This window comes from Nycticebus coucang, chromosome 22 (assembly GCF_027406575.1).
Source record: "Nycticebus coucang isolate mNycCou1 chromosome 22, mNycCou1.pri, whole genome shotgun sequence".
Taxonomy (NCBI): domain Eukaryota; kingdom Metazoa; phylum Chordata; class Mammalia; order Primates; family Lorisidae; genus Nycticebus; species Nycticebus coucang.
In genome coordinates, this window is record NC_069801.1 from 27228394 (window position 1) to 27254556 (window position 26163).

General features: G+C 44.1%; 1 protein-coding gene across 1 annotated transcript in view; it reads right to left on the bottom strand.

The window, feature by feature from the left end:
* The window catches only part of CSMD2 (CUB and Sushi multiple domains 2), a 580815-nt gene that overhangs the window by 197830 nt on the left and 356822 nt on the right, over positions 1 to 26163 (bottom strand). The window contains exons 13-14 of the mRNA XM_053576806.1: positions 25753 to 25935; positions 675 to 1001 (exon numbers count right to left, since the gene is read on the bottom strand). Of these exons, the coding sequence (XP_053432781.1) occupies positions 675 to 1001; positions 25753 to 25935 (510 nt within the window). The remainder of the gene's footprint in view (positions 1 to 674; positions 1002 to 25752; positions 25936 to 26163) is intronic.

Sequence of the window (26163 nt, forward strand, 5' to 3'; positions counted from 1 at the left end):
TTCTGCTGACCGGATAACCACTTCTTGCTGTCTTTGGTGGCTTGCTACTTGCAGCCTCCAAGCTTCTGTCCCCACCCTACCCCTACGGTAACCACATACAGAAATGAAAGGAATCACTGCTGAGCTTCAGGCTGCTTCTAGGGAAGGGACCCAGGATGGAGACTGGAGGTGGCAGCTTTCAAATGGTGGCCCGGGGTGGGCGGTGAGGGAAGGCTCAGGGAGGTGGCTTAACTATGCCTCTGAGCCAAACAGAAAAGCTGCTTCGATCTTTGTTTCTGACTTGACTTCTGATTGGGGACGTGGTTCAGATAGGGACCAGAGCAGAGAGAGAGCATGGCAGAGGCTTTCTTGCCCCTGGGCCCTCTCTGGTTCTGGCAGGGCCTTCTGGGAGGGGGAGAGTAGGCAGGAGAAATGAAGCCCCTGCCTCCTTTTACGTTACATACACGTATCACACCCACGGGACATCAATGCTGTAAAGAGAGTGATCGCCAAGAAAAAGTGACCTGCTTGGCAGCCAGCCTTTTCGTGGTCATGCTGGGAGCTCTGGGCTGGGCTCTGCAGCCCAGCGACACCCTGGAGACCCACATCAACCATCCTCCCAGGGAGTACCCTGGGCCATCCTGGGAGGCAGACACTCAGAGGGACGGCCAGCTGGTGAGAGAGGGAGGACTCACTGGTGAAAGTGATGTTGAAGCCCCTCTTCCCCGTGGAGTGGTCAGTCTGGAACTCGAGACGGGCCACATGGCCGCTGCTTGTAATGGAGGAGGGGAGCTGGTTTCCCGAGAAGGTGCCCAGGACTGGGGCCTCGGCAGTGGCCCCATCCTTGATGACCAGGAAATCAAACTGAGGCTCCACATCAATGTCGTTGAAGGCCAGGTGGACGCGGCTCTCAGGCCTGGCCAGGATGAGCCAGATGCAATGGAGGTGATTGCCGTAGTCCTCTGGGTAATTGGGAGACAGGACGACCCCGGATGGGCTGGTGAAGTTGAAGAAGCAGGAAACTGCAAGAGAAGAGCAGGGGAGGTCAATGAGTGTCCCCAACATTTTGTGGGGACACTGAGGGCTGGCGGGGGAACATCTTCTTAGTCTAACGAGCAATAGGAAGAAAGGGCAGCACAAGGGCTTGGCTGGGTTGTAGGCGGGGGCCATGCTGGGCTCCATGCTGGCCTTAGTACTGGGGCCCCTTGGTAAAGGGCGAACGTGGTGGAGCCCGTCTGCTCTTGGCCCCTTTCCTCTGGCTGGCATGCTCACTGAGGCAGTGTCTGCATGCTCTGGGCCCCTGGGGCGGGGACGTGGGGAAACCCATGTTCATGCCTGAGCACAGTCACAGCTCCCAACCTCCCTTAGCTTGGTTGGCATCAGGAGGAAAGGACACCGCTTAATGACACAGTGGTGGTAGATCTCCAGGGGCAATCAGGGTGGAGACAGTCCAGGTTCATTTCTCTCCTTAAAATGCTTCAATGGGGAAATGACAGGTGTGCCAAGGGCATTCTGACAACTCCACGCTAACCCCACTACACTGGGGAGGTCTGGGAACACCACCCTTTAGTGACTGAAGCTTCTAGGGAAACGGGGGGAGGGAGGTGGCAGCATCTCACTGGGATCCCCCCGTCCAGTCCTGTGACTGTGCCCTCCTTCCTTCACCCTAAGAATCCAACCTTCTGAAAATTCCTTATTTTAAGCCCTTTTTATAACAATTCCTAACAGACTCTGCAACAGGATGAGGCAAGAAAAGTGCTGTACATGGAAAAACAAATATTAAATCAAAGTTAAAAAGGAAAATAATAGAATGAAAAAAAATTGGAGCAACTATGATAAGGGAAAAATAGAAAAATATTAGTATTAAGCTAGAGCACTTATAATTATCTAAGAACACCATCAAGATGATGCTGAGAGGATTCATATGAGAAAAAATAGAATCGATATGATAACACAGTCCATTTTGCTAGGAAGAAATAAAGAAAAACTATAAAACTCAAATAGTGAGACTTTGTGGAAACTTACACATGCCTTTATTGCCAGTTGTGGAGTAAAGTGGATATAATAATTCTTTCTGATGGGGAGTATATGAGTTCTTATCAAGAGCCACAGAACTATTAAAATACTTTTACTCAGTAATCTTTAAGAATTAATTCAAAAGAAAAAGTGCTGCCTGGCTCTGCCCCTATAGCTCAGTGGCTAGGGCGCCAGCCACATACACTGGAGCTGGCAGGTTCGACTCCAGCCTGGGCCTGCCAAACAACAGTGACAACTACAACCAAAATACAGCCGGGCGTTGTGGTGGGTGTCTGTAGTCCCAGTTACTCAGGAGGCTGAGGCAAGAGAATTGATAAAGTCCAAGAGTTTGAGGTTGCTGTGAGCTATGAAGTCATGGCACTCTACCACGGGCGATATAGTGGGACTCTGTCTCAAGAAAAAAAAAGAAGCAAGGGGGCGGCGCCTGTGGCTCAAGGAGTAGGGTGCTGGCCCCATATACTGGAGGTGGCGGATTTAAACCTGGCCCTGGCCAAAAACTGCAAAAAAAAAACCGCCTGGGCAAAGATGTGTACAGTGACATAATTTTATTACAGAGGAAAAAAAATGAGAACAAACTGTATGTCAGCCTAATAATGTGAGGTAAATGATAGCTTTTAATGTGATGCAGTTTGAACGCACTCATTAAAATGATAAATATGACCCCGTAGAAAGAGTGTTAAACATCTTTTTGAGCAAAGCAGTAGATCATAAAATTATATGTGTACTTCTGATTATAGCTATTAAATGTTTGTTTATGTGTAGATAAAGGCTGGACATAAGCCCCCAAATAAAAAGCTGTATTAAGGTTGTAGGTTTCTCGGTGATATGTTTTAAAAATGAATTAACATTTCATTTTTTTGACTGTAAAAACGCTATAGGTTCTTTCTAAACATTTTTTAATACACAACAGTGCAAAGTAGGTTAACAATGAACATGGATAAACATGGAAGTCCATTTATTTTTTTAATTATATATATAAATTTTTTTTTTTTTATTGTGACAGAGTCTCAAGCTGTCACCTTGGGTAGAGTGCCGTGGCATCGCAGCTCATAGTAACTTCCAACTCTTGGGCTTCAGCAATTCTCTTGCCTCAGCCTCCCAAGTAGCTGGGGCTATAGGCACCCACCACAACACTTGGCTATTTTTCTGTTGTAGTTGTCATTGTTGCTTTAGCTGGCCTGGGCTGGGTTTGAACCTGCCAGCCTCGGTGCAGGTGGCTGGCCCTACCCACTGAGCTACAGGCGCTTCCTGGAAATCCATTTCTAACATTCATATTGATGTTTTGTGTTAATATGATAACACCAATGCTTAGGTGAATATATTTGACTTACTAATTATACTAAGTAACAAAGCCAAGGTGAATAACAAAATCTTGATTGTCAAAGAAAAGAACCACACAAAACCAAGGAACTGGTGATTCCTAGGGGTGACTTTCTTCCTGATTCTCCTTGACTCTACCCATTTTGCCCCTTTTAAAGTGAGGTGTTTCTTTTCCAACCTGCTACTGAAAAAGCCTCTCATGAAATTCAGCAAAGTGAGCCTAGGCCTAAGACGCATTCAATTTCATCCCTGTATGTTTCAAGTAAAGAAATAATTTGAGCCGAGGAGAAAGAAGGACATGAGAAAGCTTTTTGGCAATGCAAGATAAACTTAATAGCAATGCTTATTATACATTATCAAGGGTTTGCTGAATATAGGCACCATTCTAGGTGTTTTCCCCAATTACTCAATTTAGCTGTCTCTATAACACTAGGGAGTAGGTACTGTTATTAACTCCATTTAAAGAAGAAGATAATGAGGGCCACAGAGGGTGAGTGATATGGCCAGGTGACATGGCCAGTAACTGGTAGTACCAACTTCAAACCTATGCAGTTTGAGTCTAGGGAGAAAGCTCTTAGCCACCCCTCAACACTGTCTCCCAGGGTGAGAACCATACTGCCCACTGGGCCTGCTGGGGGTGTCCTTGAATCTGCTGAAGACCTATCTGTTGACCCCTAGCCTTATCCCAGCACTGAAGTGGGAGGGGCTCCAGGCTGGACACAGATACCCCCACCCACGGCTATCCTGTCTCTGGCTTTGTGGAAGTCCAGCTGGGAGAATAATGCAAATACGTGGGAATTGTAACCCAAAGGCAAATACATACCTTAAAGACAAGAGGGAACAAATCTCTTGGCCAGCAAAACAAGCCACATAGATTAAAGGCAAAGAAAAGTTGCTCCAGTTTTAGAGGGAAGATCATGGGAGCAGGGGAGGGGGGCTGTAAGTATATGAGCCAATGGATTTGCTGCAGAGGAGAATGTGATTAATATGCCTGAGCCCCTGGCCTGGGCTCCATCCCTCTGTCCCTGTATTCTTATTTCTCGCTAGGGTTGCCACACTGTAAAGCTCCAGGGGCACCATTTTGGAACATGAGCAGTGCTATAGGACACCTCTGCTTGTTATTATCTGAAATTGTCTTGTTTGTGTGTTTGGCTGTTTATGGTCAGTCCCCACCCCAGCACATACACAGATCCACCATGAGATCAGAAATCTTGTCTGATGCTGCCTAATGGCTCCCACAGTGTCTGCCACATGGCTGGCGATCGTTCAGTATTTGCTGAATGAATCCTTGAGTAATAATAGTTAACACCATCTGAAAAGATGGTGACGTGAACATGTGGACCTCAAAGGCCCATCCCACTCCAAAGCTCAACCAACAAAACTGACCAAAGTCTATAAAAATAGATGGACACCTGTGTCCATTCTGGAAAACAGGGAAAAATACTGTGGCCACGATCCTTGATGCATTTCTCTTACACACAGTGCCCCTACATAATTTAGAGTAGAACAGGGATGTGACCCAGCCAGGTCATTAAACAGCAAAGACAACGAAAACTGCTCTCACATATCAAAGGCTTCAAAAAATATGCTATTCACATAACATTCATAAAGCACCACTCAAAGATGCTTTCTACCCAATTAAGAGATGAATCGAAATGAAGACCTCCAGTATGGGCAAGTTGTGGTTAAAAAAAAAAAGTAAAAAGAAAAACATAAAAAAACCAGACTGGCAATAAACAATTAAACCAATATGGTAATGAATTTAAATAATTGTTACAAACATAGTTATAAAATGGAATCCAAGTACAATAAATACTCCTGGGAAGTGAAGGTACATCACTCCTGCCAAAACTCCAGGTGAAATATTCCAGATTATACTGAAATAAAGTAAAGTTGGAACAAGGAGAAATGCTGATTTTTCTTATCTTGCAAGAAATTCTCTTTTATAGTTTCTGTGGTTAATTGTAGAGATATAGGCTGGATCGTGTTTTAAAGGATGTTAGGTGTAATTAGCAATAGAATATGAAATAGCTCATCTTCAAAATTACCAAAGGGGAAAAAGCAAAGCAGTCAATTTAAGGAAGAAAGAAATTCAAAGGAATCAACAAGGAAGTATAAAGGGAGGGAGAAGCTAGAAGAACAAAACATCACGTATGACAATAAATGTATACATGTTGATTTTCTAGTAACGTGGAATCCTCACACTGGGACAGGGCACACAGCTAGAATAAAGGGACTCTAAAGAGTCCTAAGGAATGAGCCAAGAGAGCTCAGGCTTTATATTACAAGAGTGTTAAAATTTACTAATGCCCGGGTCCCAAAGGTTCCTGTTCAAAAGCTCCCCAGGTGAACCAAAATTGCAGTCAGCATTTGAGAATTAGCGATGGAGGTAAATGTGAATTTTAAAAAGAAAAAGGAGTTTTAATATTAATATCAGACTGTTGTATATTACAGTATTATACTTGACTCTTAGATGATCCTTTTTTCAAGCCAGGAGCCTTCTGGACAGCTTACCAAGACATACTTTTTTTTTTTTTCTCTACTTAGAGATGAGGCTGATAAACTGACACTCTTAGAACAAGAGTGTGGCCATACAAGGCTCTGTCTTCCATCTCAAGAGAGTACTCCGACCCGTGGCGAGGAGGGCAGAAAAAGGAAGCGTGTGGGTCCTACAAATCCTTCTGGCTCTGGAGAATTATGTATGCACATTACATCATAATGCTTCTCACAGAGGACAGGAGGAGCCTGCTTCTTAGTGTCCCGGAAGAGGGACAAAGAAAAAAAAAAGAGGTAATTGGATCTCATCACCATCAATACAGGTTAAGAGGAAGATAAGATCGCATAATATTGGATTATTATTTAATAGGATTTTGAGTAGAAAATTTTATAAAAAGGGTTTGTAAAATCCTCTTCTCCTATTTTTTTTCTTTTGGTGTTGTCACTGCTGGCTTCACTGGTTTCAAAATGATAATTTGATTTCTTGGGGGCTGACAATGAGAGTCTTCACGATCTTGACAGAGACCTACAGTAAAATCCACAGATGACAGGATATTTAAAACATGGATGATGGACACGTTCCAAAATGAAAATATAATAGATATGATACGTTATGCCCCAAAGCATTAAAAGAGACAAAATACAATATACTAACCTGAAGTCAAAAAATAAGTAAAGATAACAAGGATTTGAAGAATATTGCAAGCGTGTGTGTGTTACATGAAGCTCTGTAGTCTTTAAACAAGGAACACAACCTTCTCTATAGGTGCCCATGGAGCATTACAAAAATAGACCTTACATTAGGCTATAAGAAAACCCCCCTAAATTCTGCCACAAAGCAAAACTGTCGGGCCATATTTCCTGTTTACAGCAGAAAGAAATCAGAAATCAATCCTAAAAGAACAAGGAAAAATCCACAGTCACTTAAAATTTCATAAGACTCTTTCCTAAGTTCCTGAGTTCAATGAAGAAACAAAAGCTGTCAGTACAAACTATTTATAATGATGATGATACTAGATATTAGGCCAACATTATAGTAGGGAGAAAATTCATAGCTTTATTCATTATTAAAGAATCAAGAAATAAAATGAGTGAAATGAGTGTTTATAAATTAAAGAGTTACAAAGAGAATAATTGAACAAGATGAAGAAGGGAGAATAAAGTTGGAAATGATAAAAGCAGAAAAAAAAAAAACACCACTGACTTCTGAGGAGACCAATGAAAGAGAAATTTCTGATTGGTAGATGCAAGAAATAAAAATAGGGAGGGTACATGTACATAGAGGCTATAATAAAATTATGGTGATAATTCAATTATAACAGGATAGTTGCACAACACGCTAATAAATTTGAAATCTTGACAAAAGGGAGAATTTCCTAGGCAAATTTGAATCACCAAAACTAGTGTGAAGGGAAAATCCTGAGAAACTGAAAAAAACTTAAGAGGTAGATGGTTTTTATGATCAATGCTTTAAAGTCTTAAATAAATTGCTCACAGCCACGTTAGTTAAATAAATCTTGATAAAAATACTCACATAATGATAGTATACAGGGTGGCCATAAAGTTTAGTGTGCAATTTAAAATTGTACACTAGTTTAAAATACACACAAACTTAAAAAAAAATACACACAAACTTTGTGTCCCCCCTGTAGATGATACACATATATACCCACCTCCCTGACACATCTACACTGTAAAAAACAATCTTATCTACAATGTGTGAGCAAGTTAAATTCAGCCCTAAAAAAGTAAACAAACACAACCTATATAACAAAACAATGAAACTTTACTCATAAAAAATTAAAAAATGGAGAGACAAACTATATTCCTGGATAAAAAGAGTTCTTATTCCTAAGATGACAGTTATCTTCAAATCACATGCAAAGTTAACACGATTCCAGATAAGATCCACACCACTTTCCCCCTCTCTGTAACTTACAACTATTGTAATATCCATCCGTTGGAATAAATGGGTGAAAACAGCCAAGATCTCCTTGAGATAGAGAAGGGATAACAGCATACAAGTTGCTAGTTGGCATTTTAAGAGCTTCCTCATGGCAGCCCTCTCAGGTGGGTACTGTTATTAACCCATTTTACAGAGGCAGAAGCTGAGTCCAAGTGTTCATGTCACACAGCCTGTAAGTGATGGGGCTGGGATGATGGACCATTCAGGCTGGTTCCAGAGCCCAAGCTCCAACCATGACACCTACTTCCTCCCAGTGGAGGGATGGCTTGTCAACTGAGATATTAAATATTAAAACATTCTGCAGAGCTTCAATAATACAATCTGTATGTACTGGTTCCAAATGAAAGATGAATGGAAATGAAAAAGAAAGTCCAGTTCTCTTTCCTGCAGGAATGTAAGAATTTTATATGATAAAGAGGACTTTTTAAATTAGCAAGTAAAGATTTGATCGATTGATATATGACAAATAGCTAACCAGCTTCTAAAAAAATTAGATCCGCTCACTCCATGTACTAGAGAAGTACTAGAAGAAAATATGAGGAGTATTTGCAAAATGTCAGAGGTGGGGAAGGACTTTCTTAGCACTATACTAAAATTAGAGATCAGTAGGGAAACACTATTTTCTTTTTTTTTTAAATTAAATCATAGCTGTGTACATAAGTGCAATCGTGGAGTACAATGTGCTGGTTTTATATACAATTTGAAATATTTGCATCATACTGGTTAACATAGCCTTCATGGCATTTCGTTAGTTATCGTGTTAAGACATTTATATTCTACATTTAGTAAGTTTCACATGTACCCTTGTAAAATGCACCATAGGTGTGGTCCCACCAATTAACCTCTCTCCACTCATCCTCTCCCCTCCTCTCCTCTCCCTTTCCCCTTTCCCCATATTTTTGGGCTATAATTGGGTTATAGCTTTCATATGAAAGCCATAAATTAGTTTCAGAGTAGGGCTGAGTACATTGGATACTTTTTCTTCCATTCTTGAGATACTCTGCTAAGAAGAGTATGTTCCAGCTCCATCCATGTAAATATGAAAGAGGTAAAGTCTCCATCTTTCTTTAAGGCTGCATAATATTCCATGGTGTACATATACCATGATTTATTAATCCATTCGTGGATTGATGGACACTTGGGCTTCTTCCATGACTTAGCAATTATGAACTGGGCTGCAATAAACATTCTGGTACAAACATCTTTGTTATAATGTGATTTTTGGTCTTCTGGATATATACACCTAATTGAGGAATTGTAGGATCGAATGGCAGGTCTATTTTTAGATCTCTAAACACTATTTTAAACTATAGAAATGGAAAACATTTGTATTTCCAAAATCACCCTAAACCACAGTTCAACAGTGAGGAACAAATGGAGAGAAAATATTTGCAAATTATTATGGTTAAATATTTACTATGCGCCGTATATAAAGAACTGCAATTTGATAAAAATAGAAATAATGCCTGAGGAAATTGAGGCAACTAATAAAAGAATGAAATTGATCAATAAAGATATAGAAAAATGTACACGATTACTAGAAAGCAAAACCTTAAAATAACAGAGTTAACAGGTTGGCAAAGGAAAAAAAGATAGCATGGAACCTTTCAAGAGAAAGGAGAGAAGCTGGATGAGCAGACCAACTGTGCAGTTAAGAGGTAGGAGGAAAAATGGGAGAGTGGTGTCATCCAGGCAAGGAAAGAGGTTTCCAGAAAGAGGAAGAGCCATCTGTTTCGAAAAACTGCTGAGCGTCATGTATCATCTGGATTGAAAAAGGAATCATCAGGTTTCGGCCACAAGAAGCTCACTGGCAGGCTTAGTGAAAGCAGATTCAGAGGCAGGATAGAGTAGTGGTGACAAGTGACCGGGAGATGGGGCATGGCCACTGCCAAGGGCAGACAGACATCCTGCAAAAGAAGTCTGGGTGTGCCGTGTAAAGAAACTTTTTTTTTAAAGACGAGCGTGGCCTGAGAAAATTTCAATATTGACAGCAAGCAAGTGGCAGAAGGGAAGGGGCTGAAGAGACAGGAGGGTGAATTACATCAGGCCTGAGGTTCTTGAGAGGCGAGAGGCAAAGGAGACTCTACAGCAAAATGTATGAAGCAGTGGTTGTAGCCTGCTCGTGACTGGTCATGAAGCTGACATGGTGTGTCATGAATTGCATAGCAAAACACAAAACAGAATGAAACAAGACGAATGAACAAGCAAAGCGCGGAAGGTATCTGCATTGATCAAAGGTAGTAAACATATATTTGTGACATGTGAGTTTCAATTCTGCGCAGGTGCGGTACTGCCCTGCAGCATCCAAATGCATTTCTCACTGTGATGTTAAAGGTGTTAGACTTCCAGATCGGAAGCCTAAGGGGAGGTACAATACATTTTTTTCCCAGTATGTAAACTACAGGTGTTTAAGGAGAGAGAGGAGTGGTCATCCGTTATAAAAGGCGGAAAGGACAGAGGAGGTGAGAGTGGGTTTAGGTCTGCGGGGCAGTGATGGCATTGCCTGTGAGGTGGGAGGCAAGGTCATTCTCTAGAGCAAGGTGGTGGGAGGAGGTTGTTCATGAGTTCAAGGAGAGAGGAGCATGCTGGGGATGTTTCCATGGGGAGGTGGAGAAGAGACTGACTTGAGAAGCACAGACGGATGGCCAGGCACGGTTGCAGGCCTGATTGAGATTGGTGACCATGGATTTACAGCAGGGCTAATTTGCCTGGTTGGGTGATTTTCTCCAGCAATGCTCACTCAAGCAGAAGTGGCCCTATCAGATTGTTCTTGCTTTATTATCTTTCTCTGGATCAGCAAACTGAGGCAGCTCTGCTGATGAATGTTTACAGCTGAGCTGGAAGCTGAGGCTTTACAAAGCCACCCTTAAATTTTTTTCTCCTCTTTCTGCTCAGAAGCTTAGGGTATATCCAGTTTCTTCTAGGGCATGTTGATGTCATCTTTGGCACTGGCCCTTGGTGAGAGTTTTTCTTAACTTTTTTTGTCTCAAGGAGGCTGTATGAGGTTCTCAAGGTTACCTGTATATCAGGGCTGAAGCTAGTTACCGGGCAGGGCTTAGTACCTTAGTCTTGGTTCTAAGGAGAATACTAAGGATACCTTCTAGAAACTCATACACGTTCCAAAAGAAGCTTCAAGAATAAATGAACAATACTGGCCACGTAGTTCCTGAGTACACAGTATATCCTCTTAAATTCATATTTGATGCAACCCAGTCCAGAAACCAGGAATTGTGCTTCAGTTTTTGCATTTCTTTTTTTTTTCTGTCCAATCCCCGCTGCTTGGGAAGGCAGGATTGGAGCACTAGAGTACTGAGACAAATTAGCAGAGGACTCAACAGAACTAGTCCTCTCCCATTCCCAGAACACTGCCATTCTGTCGTCCATGATGCTCCCTCCAGGCTGCCCACCTCCAGCTGACCGTCTCTTGGCAGTCATTGGAAAGCTTTCTGCTTCTACTTGACTTTTGCATTGAAACATGAAAGGATCTTGTTCAGGGTCATCTTCTAAACTTGTCTGTTCTCTTTAAGGAGCCCCAACCACCTCATCTATACATTTAGGATACCTCCAGGACAGAGCTCTCTTCCCAGCTCCAGACCTTTGTATCTAGAAGTCTTATAAATGTTGGTACTCAAGTATTGAAGAAATGATGGAGCACCTGTTGTGCACCAGTTGCTGTTCCAGGTATGGGAGGAGCAGCCCCCGAAGACAAGTAAGCAAGTCCTCTACTCCTTTGAAGTTTACATTCTAATAGGTGACAGTGAAAATGAGGCAGGGTGAACAAAAAGAAATGAATGGAGTGGGGGTGGGCTACTTTCAATAAGGGGGTCAGAGATGGCCTTTCTGAGGAGGTGGCCTCTAGACTGTGGCCTCATGACAAGGGACCAACCATCCTAAGGAAAGATCGCTCCAGGGAGAAAGAATCACAAGTGCAAAGGCCCTGGGGTAGGGACTGAGCTTGGTGTATGTGAAGGAGAGAAGGGAGACCAGTGTGGCAGAATCAGGAGATGCCTGGAGCCAGGGACATGAAATTAACTGAAAAGGATGGCAAAGGTCTTTTAGATCATGAGGAGTGTGTATTTATCACAGCAATTTCAACTATGTCCCAAACCAAACTCCTGGTCATCTTCCTTAAACGTCTCCCAGGGGGAACGTAGATTCCCGAGGACCTAAAACATTCCCTGGCATCAACAAATTATTCAGCCTTGCCATTATCCAAGGCCCTGTCACCACTTCCCACCCTTTGCTTCTCAAGTAGGGAGTAGCAGCCTAGATCTCCACACACTCCCGCGGCGCTCCAGGGTTGACGCGAAGCTGTCTGAAGCACATCTCTTCTGGAAACCCCACTGGCACCTTGAAGCACGCCCCAAATTGAAGTCTTTATCTATCCTCCTAAGCTTCTTTCACTCCTTATCTCCATGAATGACAACACCCAGTTGCCTAAGCAAAATACATCAACTCCTTCTCCCTCGCTCTCACATCCGATCAGTAACCAACTTGTGTTGATTCTATCTCTTCGGTGTCTCTTGTACTTGTCACATCCTCACATCCTGTTAAGTGGAGGTCCTCTTCCCACGGCAATAGTCTACCTGGTCTCTGATGCGAAATCTCCCTCCTTTTGAATCCATCCTCCATATTGGCTCCAGGGTCAATTCTGAATATCACAAATCCTTGTGCTGTTACATCCATGGTTAGGGCCCTTTAAAGGCTGCCTGGTGCTCAGAGGATAAGATCTAAACTCCCCAACTGGGCACAAAAGACTCAGTGACCTAAGACCCTTTTAGGCTAATCTCTTTTATTTTTATTCACCCCACTACCACTGCACCCGACATTCCACTGACTGTTTGCAGCTCTACAAATGTGCAAGGCTAACTCCAGGCTGGCACTGTTGCCCAGGCAACTTTCTTTTTCCCGAATGTTCTTTCCTCCTGGCCACCTGCAAAACTCTGTTAAAGCATCAGCATCACTTCTGTTGAGGGATGTGTGCCCCTTCCTGCTCCACAATTACCTTTCTATCTGTCATCGTGGAACCTCCCACCCCCCACTTAGCCTTCCTAGCTGTAGTCATAGAGTTTCTATATCAGATTCACCACCCACCACCCAGTGCCTCGGCCATCCCTGGTTACAACTCCACCAGCTCAGGACCATAGAAGAAAATTCTGCTGCTGATCAACCTTGGGTGGCCAAGCATCTTCCAAATCAAATCCTCCCCCACCCCTACCATATTGGCTTTGTCTACATCATATCATCAATATTAATACTACTAATAATAACTATAAAAAATAGGAAACCAATACTACTAGGAACTTGCTATGTGATTGGCACTGGAGATGCAACAGTGAACAAGATACGTACAGTTCTGCCCTCAGGGAGTTGATAGTCTAGTGAGGATGTTGGGTAATTGACAAAGAGAGTAAGTGTCATTTATTGTGGTAGATTATATTGTTTGCGACCATCCAGTCCCTCCCTGCCCTCGCTATCCACCCTTATAGGTGGAGCCGTCTCTTCCTATCCCTGTTGACTTTGGGCGTGGTCTTGTGATTAGCTTTGGTCCATGGAATTGTGTGTGGACAGGATACAGGCATTCCTAGGCAGAGGCTTTAAAAGTGTTGGGGGCTTTGGCTCTGTTCCCAGGAGTTTTTGCCTTCTGCTGTGAGAACATGCCCCGGGGAAAGGCTGGTCCTTCAGCCTGGGTCTCAGATTAAGATGCCATGAGGAGCTCCAAGAACCATGCGGAGATGTACCTGACTTACAGCCCTGCTGGAATGTGAGAGAAAAATAAACACTTATTGTTGCAAGTCAAGCCATTGAGATTTGGGAGCTGTCGAAGCCACAGCTAAAGTTGACTACTAACACTTATGAAAAAGGATATGAAGAAAATTAAAAGTGAAAGATTGTTCTTTTTAATAAGGTGGCTAGAGGCAGCCTCTCTGCAAAGGTGACAGTTAAGGAATGATGAGAAGGAGCCTTGTCAGAACATTCCAACATGGTGAACCCTAGTGCAAAGTCTCCCACAAGAGTGGCTGGGCCGAGGGGAGAGGGGGAAGAAGGGGTTAATCACACAGAGCCTTGCAAACCTCAGGCTCAGGGCCCTCCCTCAGCTGAGGTCCAATTCCTTTCTTACCGTGAAGTCTGTTGAGCCATGGTTAGGGAGGCCACATAATATGTATATTTCCCATTGTATGTTAGGGACGCTTTTGAGAATGAAAGGGGGTACTATTAACAATTAACTAGAACAAAAGATGTGTAGTGGGGTTGTCTCAAGAAAATACGGGTGTAGGGTCACCTACTCATGATCATTTTATTTCCTTTGTCCTGTTGTGTCTCCTTCAAGTTTTTCATTCATAACCTGGCAGCCTCTGGAACTGGAATCCTAAACCGAAGCTCAGTGGAGGGGTCAGATAAGCCCCCTACAACTGGATCCTGCTCCCTGCACCCCACAGAGGTACTTGATATAAATTACTGAACTGCTTAGCAGTGCAACCTCTGGGGATTACCCACTGCCTGGAATTCCCCTGCTGCCGTGATTGACTCTTGCCACACTTCTGGAATGATGTCCACGCACACTACTCTTGGTGCTTACTCTGAGCAGGATATTTGTGCATGCACTCTGCAGCAGCTAGCTGGGGATCTCAAGGCCCTGTGCACAGGCCCGATTCTGACGCCTTATAGAACAAGGAATGGAGAGGCCCCTGCTCTGTGCTCCTGGGAATGAGCTGAGTCCACACTCCAAGGACTCAGCTTTCACCTTGAAAATAGACCATAAATTCTTTGGAAAATATATGTAGCCAAACTAAGCCATCTTGCTAACGTTGGAGTAAATGGAAGTCTTTCTAAAAAGTTTGGGTGTGAACATGTTTTTCACTTACTAGACATATATTTTGGTGGGAGGGGGTCAAAAGCTGCTTAATCCCGCTGGGTCTTTTTCCACATACATAAAAATAAAAACTGCATTAATAATGTCTCACTTATATCATTGTTTTGAGGCCTTAGTGTGATGACATGGAATTCAGTGCCGGGCAGTTGCAAGGCAGGGGCAAACTCAATTCTGGTTGAATTTGGAATGAGAGGCATGTCTCCGCTCTGCAGCTGATGGCTGTCTCCACTCATGCCTCTGCGGGCGGTATGTCCTAGTCTCAGCCAGCTTACTGGGACAGCAAGAGGAGTGTCTCCACGCTCCTCCCCAGCATGGTGTCAACTGAGCAAGACCCCAGAACAAATGGCTTTCTCTCTAGTTCTTAGTCCCTCTTCTCCTCAAGGAACAAACAGGTGGCTCCAAGTCTAGAAGACTCCAAAACAAACAAACAAACAACCCTCCTTATTTGCAGAAATGATTGTTTGTTTGCCAAGTGTGACTTGATGTGTCATTTTCTGTGGGCAGATTAATTTAGAAGAGAAACATGCTCAGGCAGCGCTAGGGGGTGCTGATCAGCTCTGCCTGGAGTGTGGGATAGTCTGTCAGTCTCAAGCCTCGCTGTGGGATTCTGATGAACTGTGACAAGTGGGGTAACAGATGGAAGCCCTGATGACCCAGTCTTTCCATGTCCCAAGCAGCGAAGTCTACTCAAAAGTGCTTCTCACTCCCGTGAGATCCCACAGCCAGCATCCCTTGTCACTCATAAGGTCCTATCCTTGGCACATGCTCAGAACCCAGCCAGCCTCTGCTCAGCTGGGGTTTGCCTCAGCTGCTCTTACTAACCTTGTCATCCAGACACAAGAGTTAGCTTAGAAGAAAAATACCTTAGCCTGATGTAATCCAAGAGCCCAAGCCCTCCCATTAGCCCTGAGGAATTTAAGAAAGATTGGGAACTACCTCTCCGGTAACTCAAGCGGTGCTCCCAAGATGGCAAGCCCAGGCCACTGGGTCTTGGAGGCCCTCAAAAAGCTGTCAGAGAGCTATACCGAGTTTCCTAAGCCTGTTTAATTAGAGCATCTTTACCCAGGAGGTCTAGAACCAGCTGTGGTCCTGTTATGCCTCAGACCACCAGCATTGAAAAGAATACTTAATGACCACTCACCAAAGGCATAAGGGAGTGTGCTTGGTCTTCCCTCCAGAGGAATCACAATAATCCAGGGGAGTTTATAGTTAGCCCAGGAGAGCCACCTTCAAGGCCCTGGGGGAGACTTATCTGAGTCCCAGAGCAAGGTGAGAGTTAGTCAGGTAGCCCCCTCGCTGGGCTCCCCTCCCTGCATCTCCCAGGAGGTCACCTTCTTGCACAAGGACCTGAGGGCCAATAAACGCAAAGGGGTAACCCCAGGTCCTCTTAGAAAGCCACGTCCTGGAACAGGCACGCAGCGCCTTCCCCGGGAACCACAGTCTCAGGATGCCCACAACACTGGGGGCTGATGGTGATGTGCGTATGTCCAAGTGAGATGACAAATTTGCCAAGAGGCTCAAAGAATGAGGCAGACATTCTGGTAGAACTTCGAGCTCCAGCTCCCGAGCTAGCAGCTGTGAAAACAGAGCCTGGTTGGTGAAACTCTGTGTCTGCCGCCATAGCAATCTGAGTCAGGCACGGCAGAGCGCATACAGCTTGAACAGATCACAGAGAAGACGGAACCTGCTGGCTTGATCCCAAAGGTGAAAGCTGAAGGCAGAATGACACAGACCCCCCATTCCTCCAAAGCAAAGGTCATGGCCCAGGATTAGAGTCCTAAAGCTTGGTCAGTTTCCTTAGTCCTCATTCCACCCAGGTAGCTGTGGTCCTAAAATACCTTGCACCAGGACCCCGAGCTGCAGGAATACAGCCTTTGGACTTGGCCTTGGATTAAGCTGTGCTCACAGTTGGGTCTTGGACAGATGCCTAGGTTGGATTGGATTGAAATTTTGCCTGTGCTAAAATATTCCGAGATGACTTCTGAGAATCTGCCAATTGGAATAAATTTTCTTTCCTCTACATTCTAGTAGCACTTTGTGACCACACCCATTATTGCAATAATTCAGAGACTGCTTTATAATAGAAGTACATGCTTATCTTGTACATTAAATGATAAGGTCTTTGAGGGCAAGAGCCATGTTAGAATTGTCCCCATTACTCACCCAGTGTTAAGTACAATGATCAGTATGGGTAGCCCCTCCCCTCCACATTTTGATGCATTTAAATTAAATGAAAACATGAAATAGTAATGTCAGAGTATCGGACTGTGCATCCCACTCATTGCTAGCACATCAATGCAGAGGTCAACATTCCATGGACCCCAGGAGACCATCATAATAACGTGGCCAGCCCCACAGTGATGACACGTGACTACCACATACATCACACGCATCACGAGGCTACCCTCTTGCCAAGAAACCAAACCCATCAGCAATGACACAACCTCACCCCCCACCAAGCAACCGACATATAGTAGGTGCTCCATACCAGTGGCTCCGACACACAGCCTAACATCTTCATCACTTAGGAGGCTTCTAGAAATAAAAATTCCTACAGCCTGTCCCCTACCTACTAAATTGGAACTTCTGGGGAAGAGGCCAGGAATTGTATATTTTCTTTGAATGAGTCTAAGGATTGATTGTGTTTGGGTTGGTTTAAGATTGGGCAGGGCCACCAAAGACATCTCTTTCTCCTATAAAGTATCTGCCTATTTAAACAGAAAGGTAACAAATGATGTATGTAACCCACATGGGCCTGGTAGGAAAAGGGTTGATGGACTCTACATTCTTGGACATTCTGATAGGAAAGTCTGGCAGCTCCCTGGGGAGCCATCCCTTTATCCAGGTTGGTTTTCCAAGCCCCAGACTCCCTCAGTTCTGGCTTACTTGTTCCAGGCTGCCCTGTGACCCCACATAGCTTCACAGCCATAACTTTGGTGCCCACTCCCCAGTGCAGGAGCAGATACAGATCCTCCCCACCGCCTGCTGCCACCACAGACTTTCCACTCCAGGCAGTGCCCCTTCTGGATCCCTGGAAGCCGTTCTGCCAAGCAGGCCACCCTCACCTCTGCACCTCACTGGCACAGTGAGACCACAGGTTTTTAGTGTCCTGGTTCTTAGGACTGGGTGACAGAGGAAGAGGGCCCTCTGTTTCCTGCTTATTTCTTGGGGCCATCGGGGGGTCAATGAGAACTCAAAAACATTACATCAAGCAGAAGCTCACACAGCCCTTATCATGGTCCATCCCCTAATGCATACAGTTCATGGGAATATCATCACCCACCCTGAGGCCGATGCTTTTAAACCTTTGCTGATCCCAACTCTGGCTCTGAACATTTAAAAAGGGCAGTTTCCAAGGGCTCTAGCTATTGTGACCATATTTTCTGGGCTAAAGGAAATGATGTTTGAAATTGCACTTATCTCAGGAAATCTGGGATTGTATGTTTACGGGGAATACCAAGGTATAGACGTGGGAAGGAGGGAAAGAGAGCAGGGGCATGCTTCACCTGTGCAAAGATCCTGAGGTCAAGGTGGGAGGGAGGTGGAAAAAGTACCTGCCTATTTAAGAATAAAGGTAACAAGCAATGTATGTGACCTATATGAAGAAAACTACAGAGAAAAATGAAAGTAGATGAACAAAGAGAGAGAAGCCACGCATCTGGATGTGAAGGTTGTGTCTTATAAAGATGCCTATTTGCTTCAAGTTCATTTATAATTTAACAAGAGCTCACATACAAAATCCCCATGGGAATTTTTTTTAACCCGACAAAATGGTTCTAAAATTAATCTTGAACAACAAACAGATGAGAATAACAATGAACATTCTGAAAGAGAAAATAATTAAGGGAGGAAGGAGTTGTTTCTAGCTCTGCCAGATATTAGAACATATTATAAAACAACAATTAAAATTATTCAGTACCGGTGTGAAGATAGAAACAGAGTAGCAGAACAAAGTGTCTGACTCAAGAAGTAGACTTAACTACATTTGAGGATTCGGTATGTAATGAAACAATTCATTTCCGTCAAATCAAATGAGAAATAAATTACTTAATAAATTGCCTTGGAAAACTGCATAATAGTTTGGGCAATATTATACATTCACGTAAGTAAACTCCAGATGGATTAACAAATTATATTTTAAAAAAATCAAATTACTGACAAATAACAAAAAATAGAACAAACTGCTTCTCAGATCTGTGGCAGAATGATAACTTTGTCAGCTTTGAAAAGAAATCGCAAATATTGAGAGATTTGTTCTCTGTAAAAATGTAAAACAACTGCACAAAGAAAAAATAGCAAAACAACAAAAAAAGGAAAATGAGATTGGAAAAGTATGTATGAGGTATATCAAATACCATGAAGAGTTTCTAGCCACAACATCCAAAGAGTGTTTTCAAATTGGAAAGGAAAATACCCCAATGCCCCAGGAGGCAGGTGTCAGTACAGATGGTCACTGTACAGGGATTACAAATAGCAACTGCTCCGTGTCCCTGCTAGACAGAGCTTACCCAGGCTGGTTGGAGAAAGGCCAAGACTGAAGTCCCCATCTAGTGTCCTGTGATGGAAATCCCGGCAGCCCTCCTTCCCCAGCAGGGACACGTCTCTGGCCTGTGGTTACCTAACAGTTTTGCTCCAGACTCTATTTCCCTTCTGTCACAACCTTCCAGGAACTACTGCAAACTGAAGCCCCCAGGCCAGCAGCATGGGCGTGCGTACCTACATGTTCGTGAGCACAAGCCTCACTGTATCGATGCAACATAAGCCCAAGACCTATGGCTTTTCTCAGAAACCAGCACTGCCACTTGGATGTCTCCTTTTCCAGCAGGGCCCCAACTCTGTCCTCCCTTCTTTCCAATGTCCCTAACAGAGATGACATCAAGTCCATCCTCTTTGAGAAGAGGGGCTGTTGCTTTTCTGCCCAGCATCCACTATGATGCCTGCCACATTTCAGGCACTCAATAAATATGTGTAAAATGGAAGAATGAACCTGAATGAATCAGTGTCACCAATGCGTTCTCATTGTTAAACTAAATTGTAAATCACAAGGGACCATTTTAATTCGCCTAATTGTGTTTATCTCCACGTGGAGAGAACGTCTTAGGGTCAAGGACTACGCCCAGTTCATCTCTGGATTTGCAGCACTGATCGTCATATCTGGCACTCTCCAGAGGAGACAAGGGTGTGCTAGAAGGATACATTCAACTTCTACTTGTTAATTAGCGACTTACAAAAGGCCACACAAATACTTGAGGTTTAGTGAAGCCGATAAAGGTTACAAGCAATGGATATGACCTACATGAAGAGAACCGTAGTTGTTATTTTTAGAAAAGTGAAAGCAGACAAACACAAAAGAGGCACAGGCCACGTTTCTGTACGGAGAAGCCATGCATCACAGAAATCTCAATCTTTCAGCTTTTGCTGCTGGCGATGTAAACGGGTACATTTGGGGGGAGCCATAGGAGAGTAGACATCAAGAGTTATAAAAATGTTCATGCTCTGGCCTGATAACATTACTCCTGGAAATAATTAAAGAGAAGGGAAAAATAAAGTCATATGCATGAGGATGTTCATTACTGCCTTATATAAAATATAGCTGAGCATAATTGGTCGAACAAGCCACGGTCCATTCATGAGACAGAATATCCCGTCGATCTTAAGAATGATAAATAACTACGAACGATACAACATCACATAGACTTTAAAACACAGAATACAAATTGTTGTGTTCACTTGTTAAGACCACGTGAGATTGTGTATGTAGATGGGCGAGAATCAAAAGAAAATGGCCAAATTTAAAACCAGTTTTTGTTAAGGAAGGGAGATAAGAGTATTTTTTTTGTTTAAACTTCTAAGTTTATTTAAATCATTAAATCTATTTAAACCAAAAGCCTGTGTTGAGTATCAGCCCCCAAACACAGATAACTTCTTCAGTTCTAGCACCTTCGAGAGGGCCTGGCACTGAGATCGCCCCTGCAACCCAAGCAGGATCGTCCCCAGAGGCCCTTCAGTTTGGAACTTGACCAGGAATGGCCATTGAACATAACAGGATGTTCAGTAAGGCAAGACAGATAGATATATGGATGGGAAGAAGGAATGAGAAAAAGTAAAAATTAGGAAAAGGTTTCAACTCCACTATATTCATATTGGTCTACAATATCAGAACAGTTCCAATGAAGGTCATAGATCTATCCTTCATGAACTTATCTGACTCTTGTCAACCTCTGTTACTTCACTGGAGTGACACACCCAACAGTCTGCTCCTGTGCTCTGGCCTCATACTCTGTCCTAGGCTTATTTGTCCTTATTCTGCCAAGGACCCCTCAGGCTCTGGAAATATGATGCAATGCAGAGAGTGCAGAACTTGGAGTAGGAACCTGTGTTCAATTAATAGTTCAAATTCTAGCCCAGCATAGTTACCTTATCTCTTTGAACTTCATTTCCAACTATAAATCGAGAGAATAACCACATCATAGAATTGTAGGGGAGATTCATATTTTCCCAATGACATAAAACATTTAATAAACATCAGCGTCCTCCTGCACCCCACGCTTTCTCACTATTATAATGCTATAGATTTTAACTGTAGTCTCACATAAAATGTAAACCCACAGGATTCTTTCCATTTGGAATTTGACAAGATTAAGTTAACCTAGACGAGTAGTTCTTAAGATGGGATGGTTTTCCCTCTGGAGAATGTTTGGCAATGTGTAGAGACGGTTTCATTTGTCAAAACAGGTGTGTGGGGTGGGTGGTACTGGCATTGGGTGGGTAGAGCACAGGGATGCTATTATATATCCTACAATGCACAAGACTGGCCCCCCACAAAAAGATGGTCTGGACCAAAATGTCAATAGTGCTGAGGTTGAGAAACCCTCCTAAGAGTAATGGACAGAGAACAGCTTCCTGGGGACCCTGTGACCCAATTCACTCCTTTGTCCAGAAGGGTGTGTGTGTGTGTGTGTGTGTGTGTGTGTGTGTGTGTGTGTGTGTCCAGAGCAGAAGGTGGGAGAGGTGGGGAGGAATTCAGAGGGGGAAAGGACAGGAAGATGTTAGGAGGGCCACTTCCCATAGCATCCCTGTTTAGAGCAACCTCCTCCTCCCAGCATTTTAAAGCACAGCCCAAGCCCTATATCTTCTGGGACATTTTTTAATGCACCCAAGGCTCCGATTCTTTCTCCCGTGACCTGTCAAGATTAGACTGCTGTTGTGTAACTTAAACTGTATACATTTCAGTAGGCCCTGCCTTAACATTCTGTCCATAGACCATACACATTAAGAACCGAGCAATTAGGATTCACACCTTCTACGTGGTTTGCAAGATGGTAAAGGAAGGAATGTGTTCGTGCAGTCTTGCCATATCTCTGGTGAAGGCTGTTTTGAAACTTCTTTTGCAAGTGGCTGCTAATGGACTGATAATTGGCTTTCTGGCTTCCTTATGGAGTGTGAAGTATTCTGTGGGCCTGTCAACAAAGCATCAAGTCTTATGGAAGTCACCAAGAGAGTTATTTGTACCTTCCTGCTTCCCACTGTATTCCTTCTAGCGGAGGGATAACCGGACATGGTTGGTGTGGGGAAGGCCCACCACTCTTTTGCACGGAAGGGGGTAAGGAGCAGCAAGAGCTTCTGGAAGGGTAAAGAATATGTGTCACTTGGCCAAAGCTTTCTTTCACCAGGACAGCCAGTGTGAGCATGTTTCCTAGACAGAGAGCAAACAGCTCCAAATCCAATGCATGGTGCTGGGCACAGGGAAGACGGTCGGTAAATATCATCAAGGGAATGTGGGGGACACTAACTCCCCTTGATTTGGAGCAGGAGTCCCTGGAGATGCGAATTAACCAAGGAGGAACAGAATGTACGAGGAAAGAAGCTGACTCCATCTTATCTTTCAAAATGCTTTTCGCTGTGAGATACATCATTTTCTTTAAAACTTCAACAAGAAAGATTATCTTTGGAGCATCTCCTACTGCGAGGGCACTCAAAAGCCAACGAAATGATTCTGAAGTCTCTGCTTGCTACAGAGAATGCTTTGAAACATAAAGGAAGAGTGTATCTGTGTAGTCTTGGCAGAGTAATTCCCTAGTAAGGAATTGTTTTGAAGAAAATGTTTCAAGAGAGGAACAACGCACAGCTCTGCACTTCTTTAGACAATTGCTCAAAGAAATTTGAGCCATCAGAATAATTTTCCCAATCCCCTTTGAACTTCTAATAAGGAAAGAGCAGTTTGTTTGTTAAATACTGCATTAATATTTATTGTGACTAATGTATTGTTAAATTCAGGACACTTATGCTGACTTTGGCTAGAGGGGCTTTTGTGTGTATGTTTATAAACACTTTATAAAAACACAGAGACAAACCTTAGTATTTTATATTTTTGTAGACATTTATAGATGTTGTCCCTTTTCCATTGGCCACACACCATGATAGATTTAATCTAGAATCAGGTGAACATCAAAGTTTGTCATTGACCTTCAGTCGAATAGGACCTGCCCTATCCTGATCCATTTTAGAGGTAGTTTCCAAGCATTTGTTGTGGAAAATGGGAGGATGGCTCATGTCATAGTGATCTCTTTTAATAAATAGGGTGGTAGAGGCTTACGATATTTGGAACTAGAATAAAGTGCTACCTTATGGAATAGATCAGTAAATGGAAATCCAAACCAGGAGTTTGAGACCAGCCTGGGCAACATAGCAAGATCCCATCTCTACAAAAAATAAGCAGAATTAGCAGGCCATGGTATTGAGCACCTGTAGTCGCAGCTACTTGGGAGGCTGAGGTGGGAGGCTCACTTGAGCCCAGGAGTTTGAGGTTATAGTGAGCTATGAGGACACTGCTATATTCCAGCCTGGGTGACAGAGTAAGATTTTGTCTCTTAAAATAAATAAATCCAGAGAGGCAGAGAAGAGATACCTTGGCCTTAGTCATGAGCTGAGCTAGGAGTAAGAATCAAGTCTCTAGATTTTGAATCCAAAGTTATCTCAGTGCACAAGGCCTTTCTTATCACCATCCTTTTACTCCCAATGAGAGTGTAAACTCCTTGATGGTAAAACTCAGGACTCAGTAGAGAGTGGACAGATGGCAATTGCCTTCCTGAAGTGCCATTGCGATCTTGCTGTGTGGCACAAAAGCATGGGACTGGTTGGCTCCCTGTGGCCCCTCCACTAAAGCCAGCATCCCTGAGACTCAAGCTGTGTTCTGTTACATTCGAATGTCCAGACCAACTTGAGAGAGACAAGTGCCTGGGGATGTCATCCTCCTGTACCCCAGAATCGTGTAGAAGAAGAAATGCCATGTTGGCCTCCCAGAGTACCTGCTTCACAGTTCTCATCAATAAGCCTCAGGCCCCTTGTCCTTGTTGGGAACCCCAGGGAGCACTGATCTATATTTGGGGGACAGCTCTGTCCTCTTTTCTTCTCAGCTGTTTGCAAGCAGTGCCCAGCTTGCTTAAGGCTGCCAGCCCTGGGCCCACTGAGCAGTACTTCAAGGTCTTCTGCCCTTAGAGAAGATTTTAGAAAGATGGTCTAAAACTACTTCTAAGAGGCAAAGTGTCCAGTACATTTTTTGGAGGACTCAAGTGATAGCCTCTCAGGTAGCAGCATTCTGTCACCTGCGTTGCTCAGCTTATGTGAGAGGAAACCTTATTCTGGTCCCAAGGAACTGCTTGACTCTGTTCCCACTTCAGTCCTACCAGCTGTCTGCCCCAGAAGCTGGGTCCGCTTCCATTCCTTCCTGTCCTGTTTTATATTGACTAAGCTCCCTGGCACCTGGGGTTCCCACCTGGGTTTGGTCTCCGTCATGGCCATAGCCTCTGTGCTGGCTTTCTCTGAGCTGCTCCTCCTGGGCCTGTGGTTGGTCCCACTATGCTAAGAGGCTACCACTGTTGGGCTCTGTATTATCCACAATGGGGAGCAGAGCTAGGCAGATATCATGCAATTTAATTTTTTTTTTTTTTCAGTAAGAGTGATGTGTTCACTCTAGGAGTGATGTGATCTTTAAACCTCTAAAGAATTTTTACATAAATAAATTCAAAAGGTATCAAAATGCTTTGTTAGACAGAGTTTTTTTTTTTTTTTTCCTGTTTGAAAGGTGTAATTGCCATGGTATGAACCAACTCACCAAGTCACACACCAAACTCTCGGTCATCACAGAGACCCTGATGGTCTCCAGGCTAATCCTCCCTCTGCCCCCCAGGGGCCACCATTTTCTAGTATACAGAACCCAGAATCTCTGAGTAGCCCACCAAGGTGGGTGAAGGATCAGGTCAGGCTGTCTGCCTTTCCTTGAGAGAAGGAACTGAAAGAGATGGAGGAGGTGGGGTGACAAGGATTGGGAGAAGAAGTGATATTCCAGAGAAGCTGAAACTTCCAGTTTTCCAAAGGAGACCAAGCCTGGGGCTCCCCTGCCTACACACAACCCCTCACACTTATCCCACTGTGACTGAAGGCCTACGATATCACTTGCACCACAAAGTATGGTCACAGCATTCAAGATGAAGGAAGAAAGGATTCTTTGTTATCTCCACAAAATAGACCACTCAGCTCTAACCCCATCCCCCATGGATCAACAATCCAAAGATAGTTTGATCTCCCAGCCCTCCCTAAATCCAGTATAAGAGGAAGTGATTTTAGGAAACTTTGTGTCTGGCAAGGCCATGGTTTCCCAGTGTACCCAGAGGCTGGTACAGAGCTTACAGTCTCTCGAACTTGCTAGTCTCTTCCACCTTGCCTGACTGTATGGTGTCAGTGGCGGCAATGAGGGTAGTGAGAAGTGTCTGGGCCAAGTCTGGTGGGCCAAGCCCCAGTGGTCTCTACCTTGTTCGTTAAGGATCAGCAGGGAGGGTAAGATAGCATTGAAGAAGGCCCCCAAATGTCAACGGCAGTTATTCTCAGTGCCACTGTCTACATTATGGCTGGAAATGAGGGTCCAACTAGCAACATTCCGAGAAATAGACAAAACCAACCAGAGTGAAGCTGTTGTCACATCCTGCGAGGTTCCCAGGGATGGGGCCCCTGGACTAGCTAGGAAATGGTCCCCCTGCCTCTTGGTGAAGACCCTGACGCGGCCTCCTCCCTGCTCACTTACACACGCAGCCTGGCTTCTTAGCCGACCACTGGTTATTCTTTTGGCACGTGATTGCCTTCTGGCCCACCAGCTCAAAGGCAGGCTGGCACTCAAACTTGAGCGTGTCACCGTGGTGAAACCGGGAGCCTTCCCTCCGGCCATAGGCAGGTATGCCAGGGTCACCGCAACTGCCCTGCTCGATCTCTGAAAGACAGGAAGATGAGAAAACAGAGACAAAAGATGACTTTATACGTCTCTTGAAGATGGAGGTCCACACATGCTCTGCCTCCTTTCTTCCGTGAGTCCGTGCTCAGAGCGACACGGGTAGGACTAATGTTCTTAGAAGGGATGGGATTGACATGAGAAATCCTGTAATGTCCTCTTTCAACACAGGACCCCAGCTAACAAATGCCTGAGACTCTGGGTCCACAC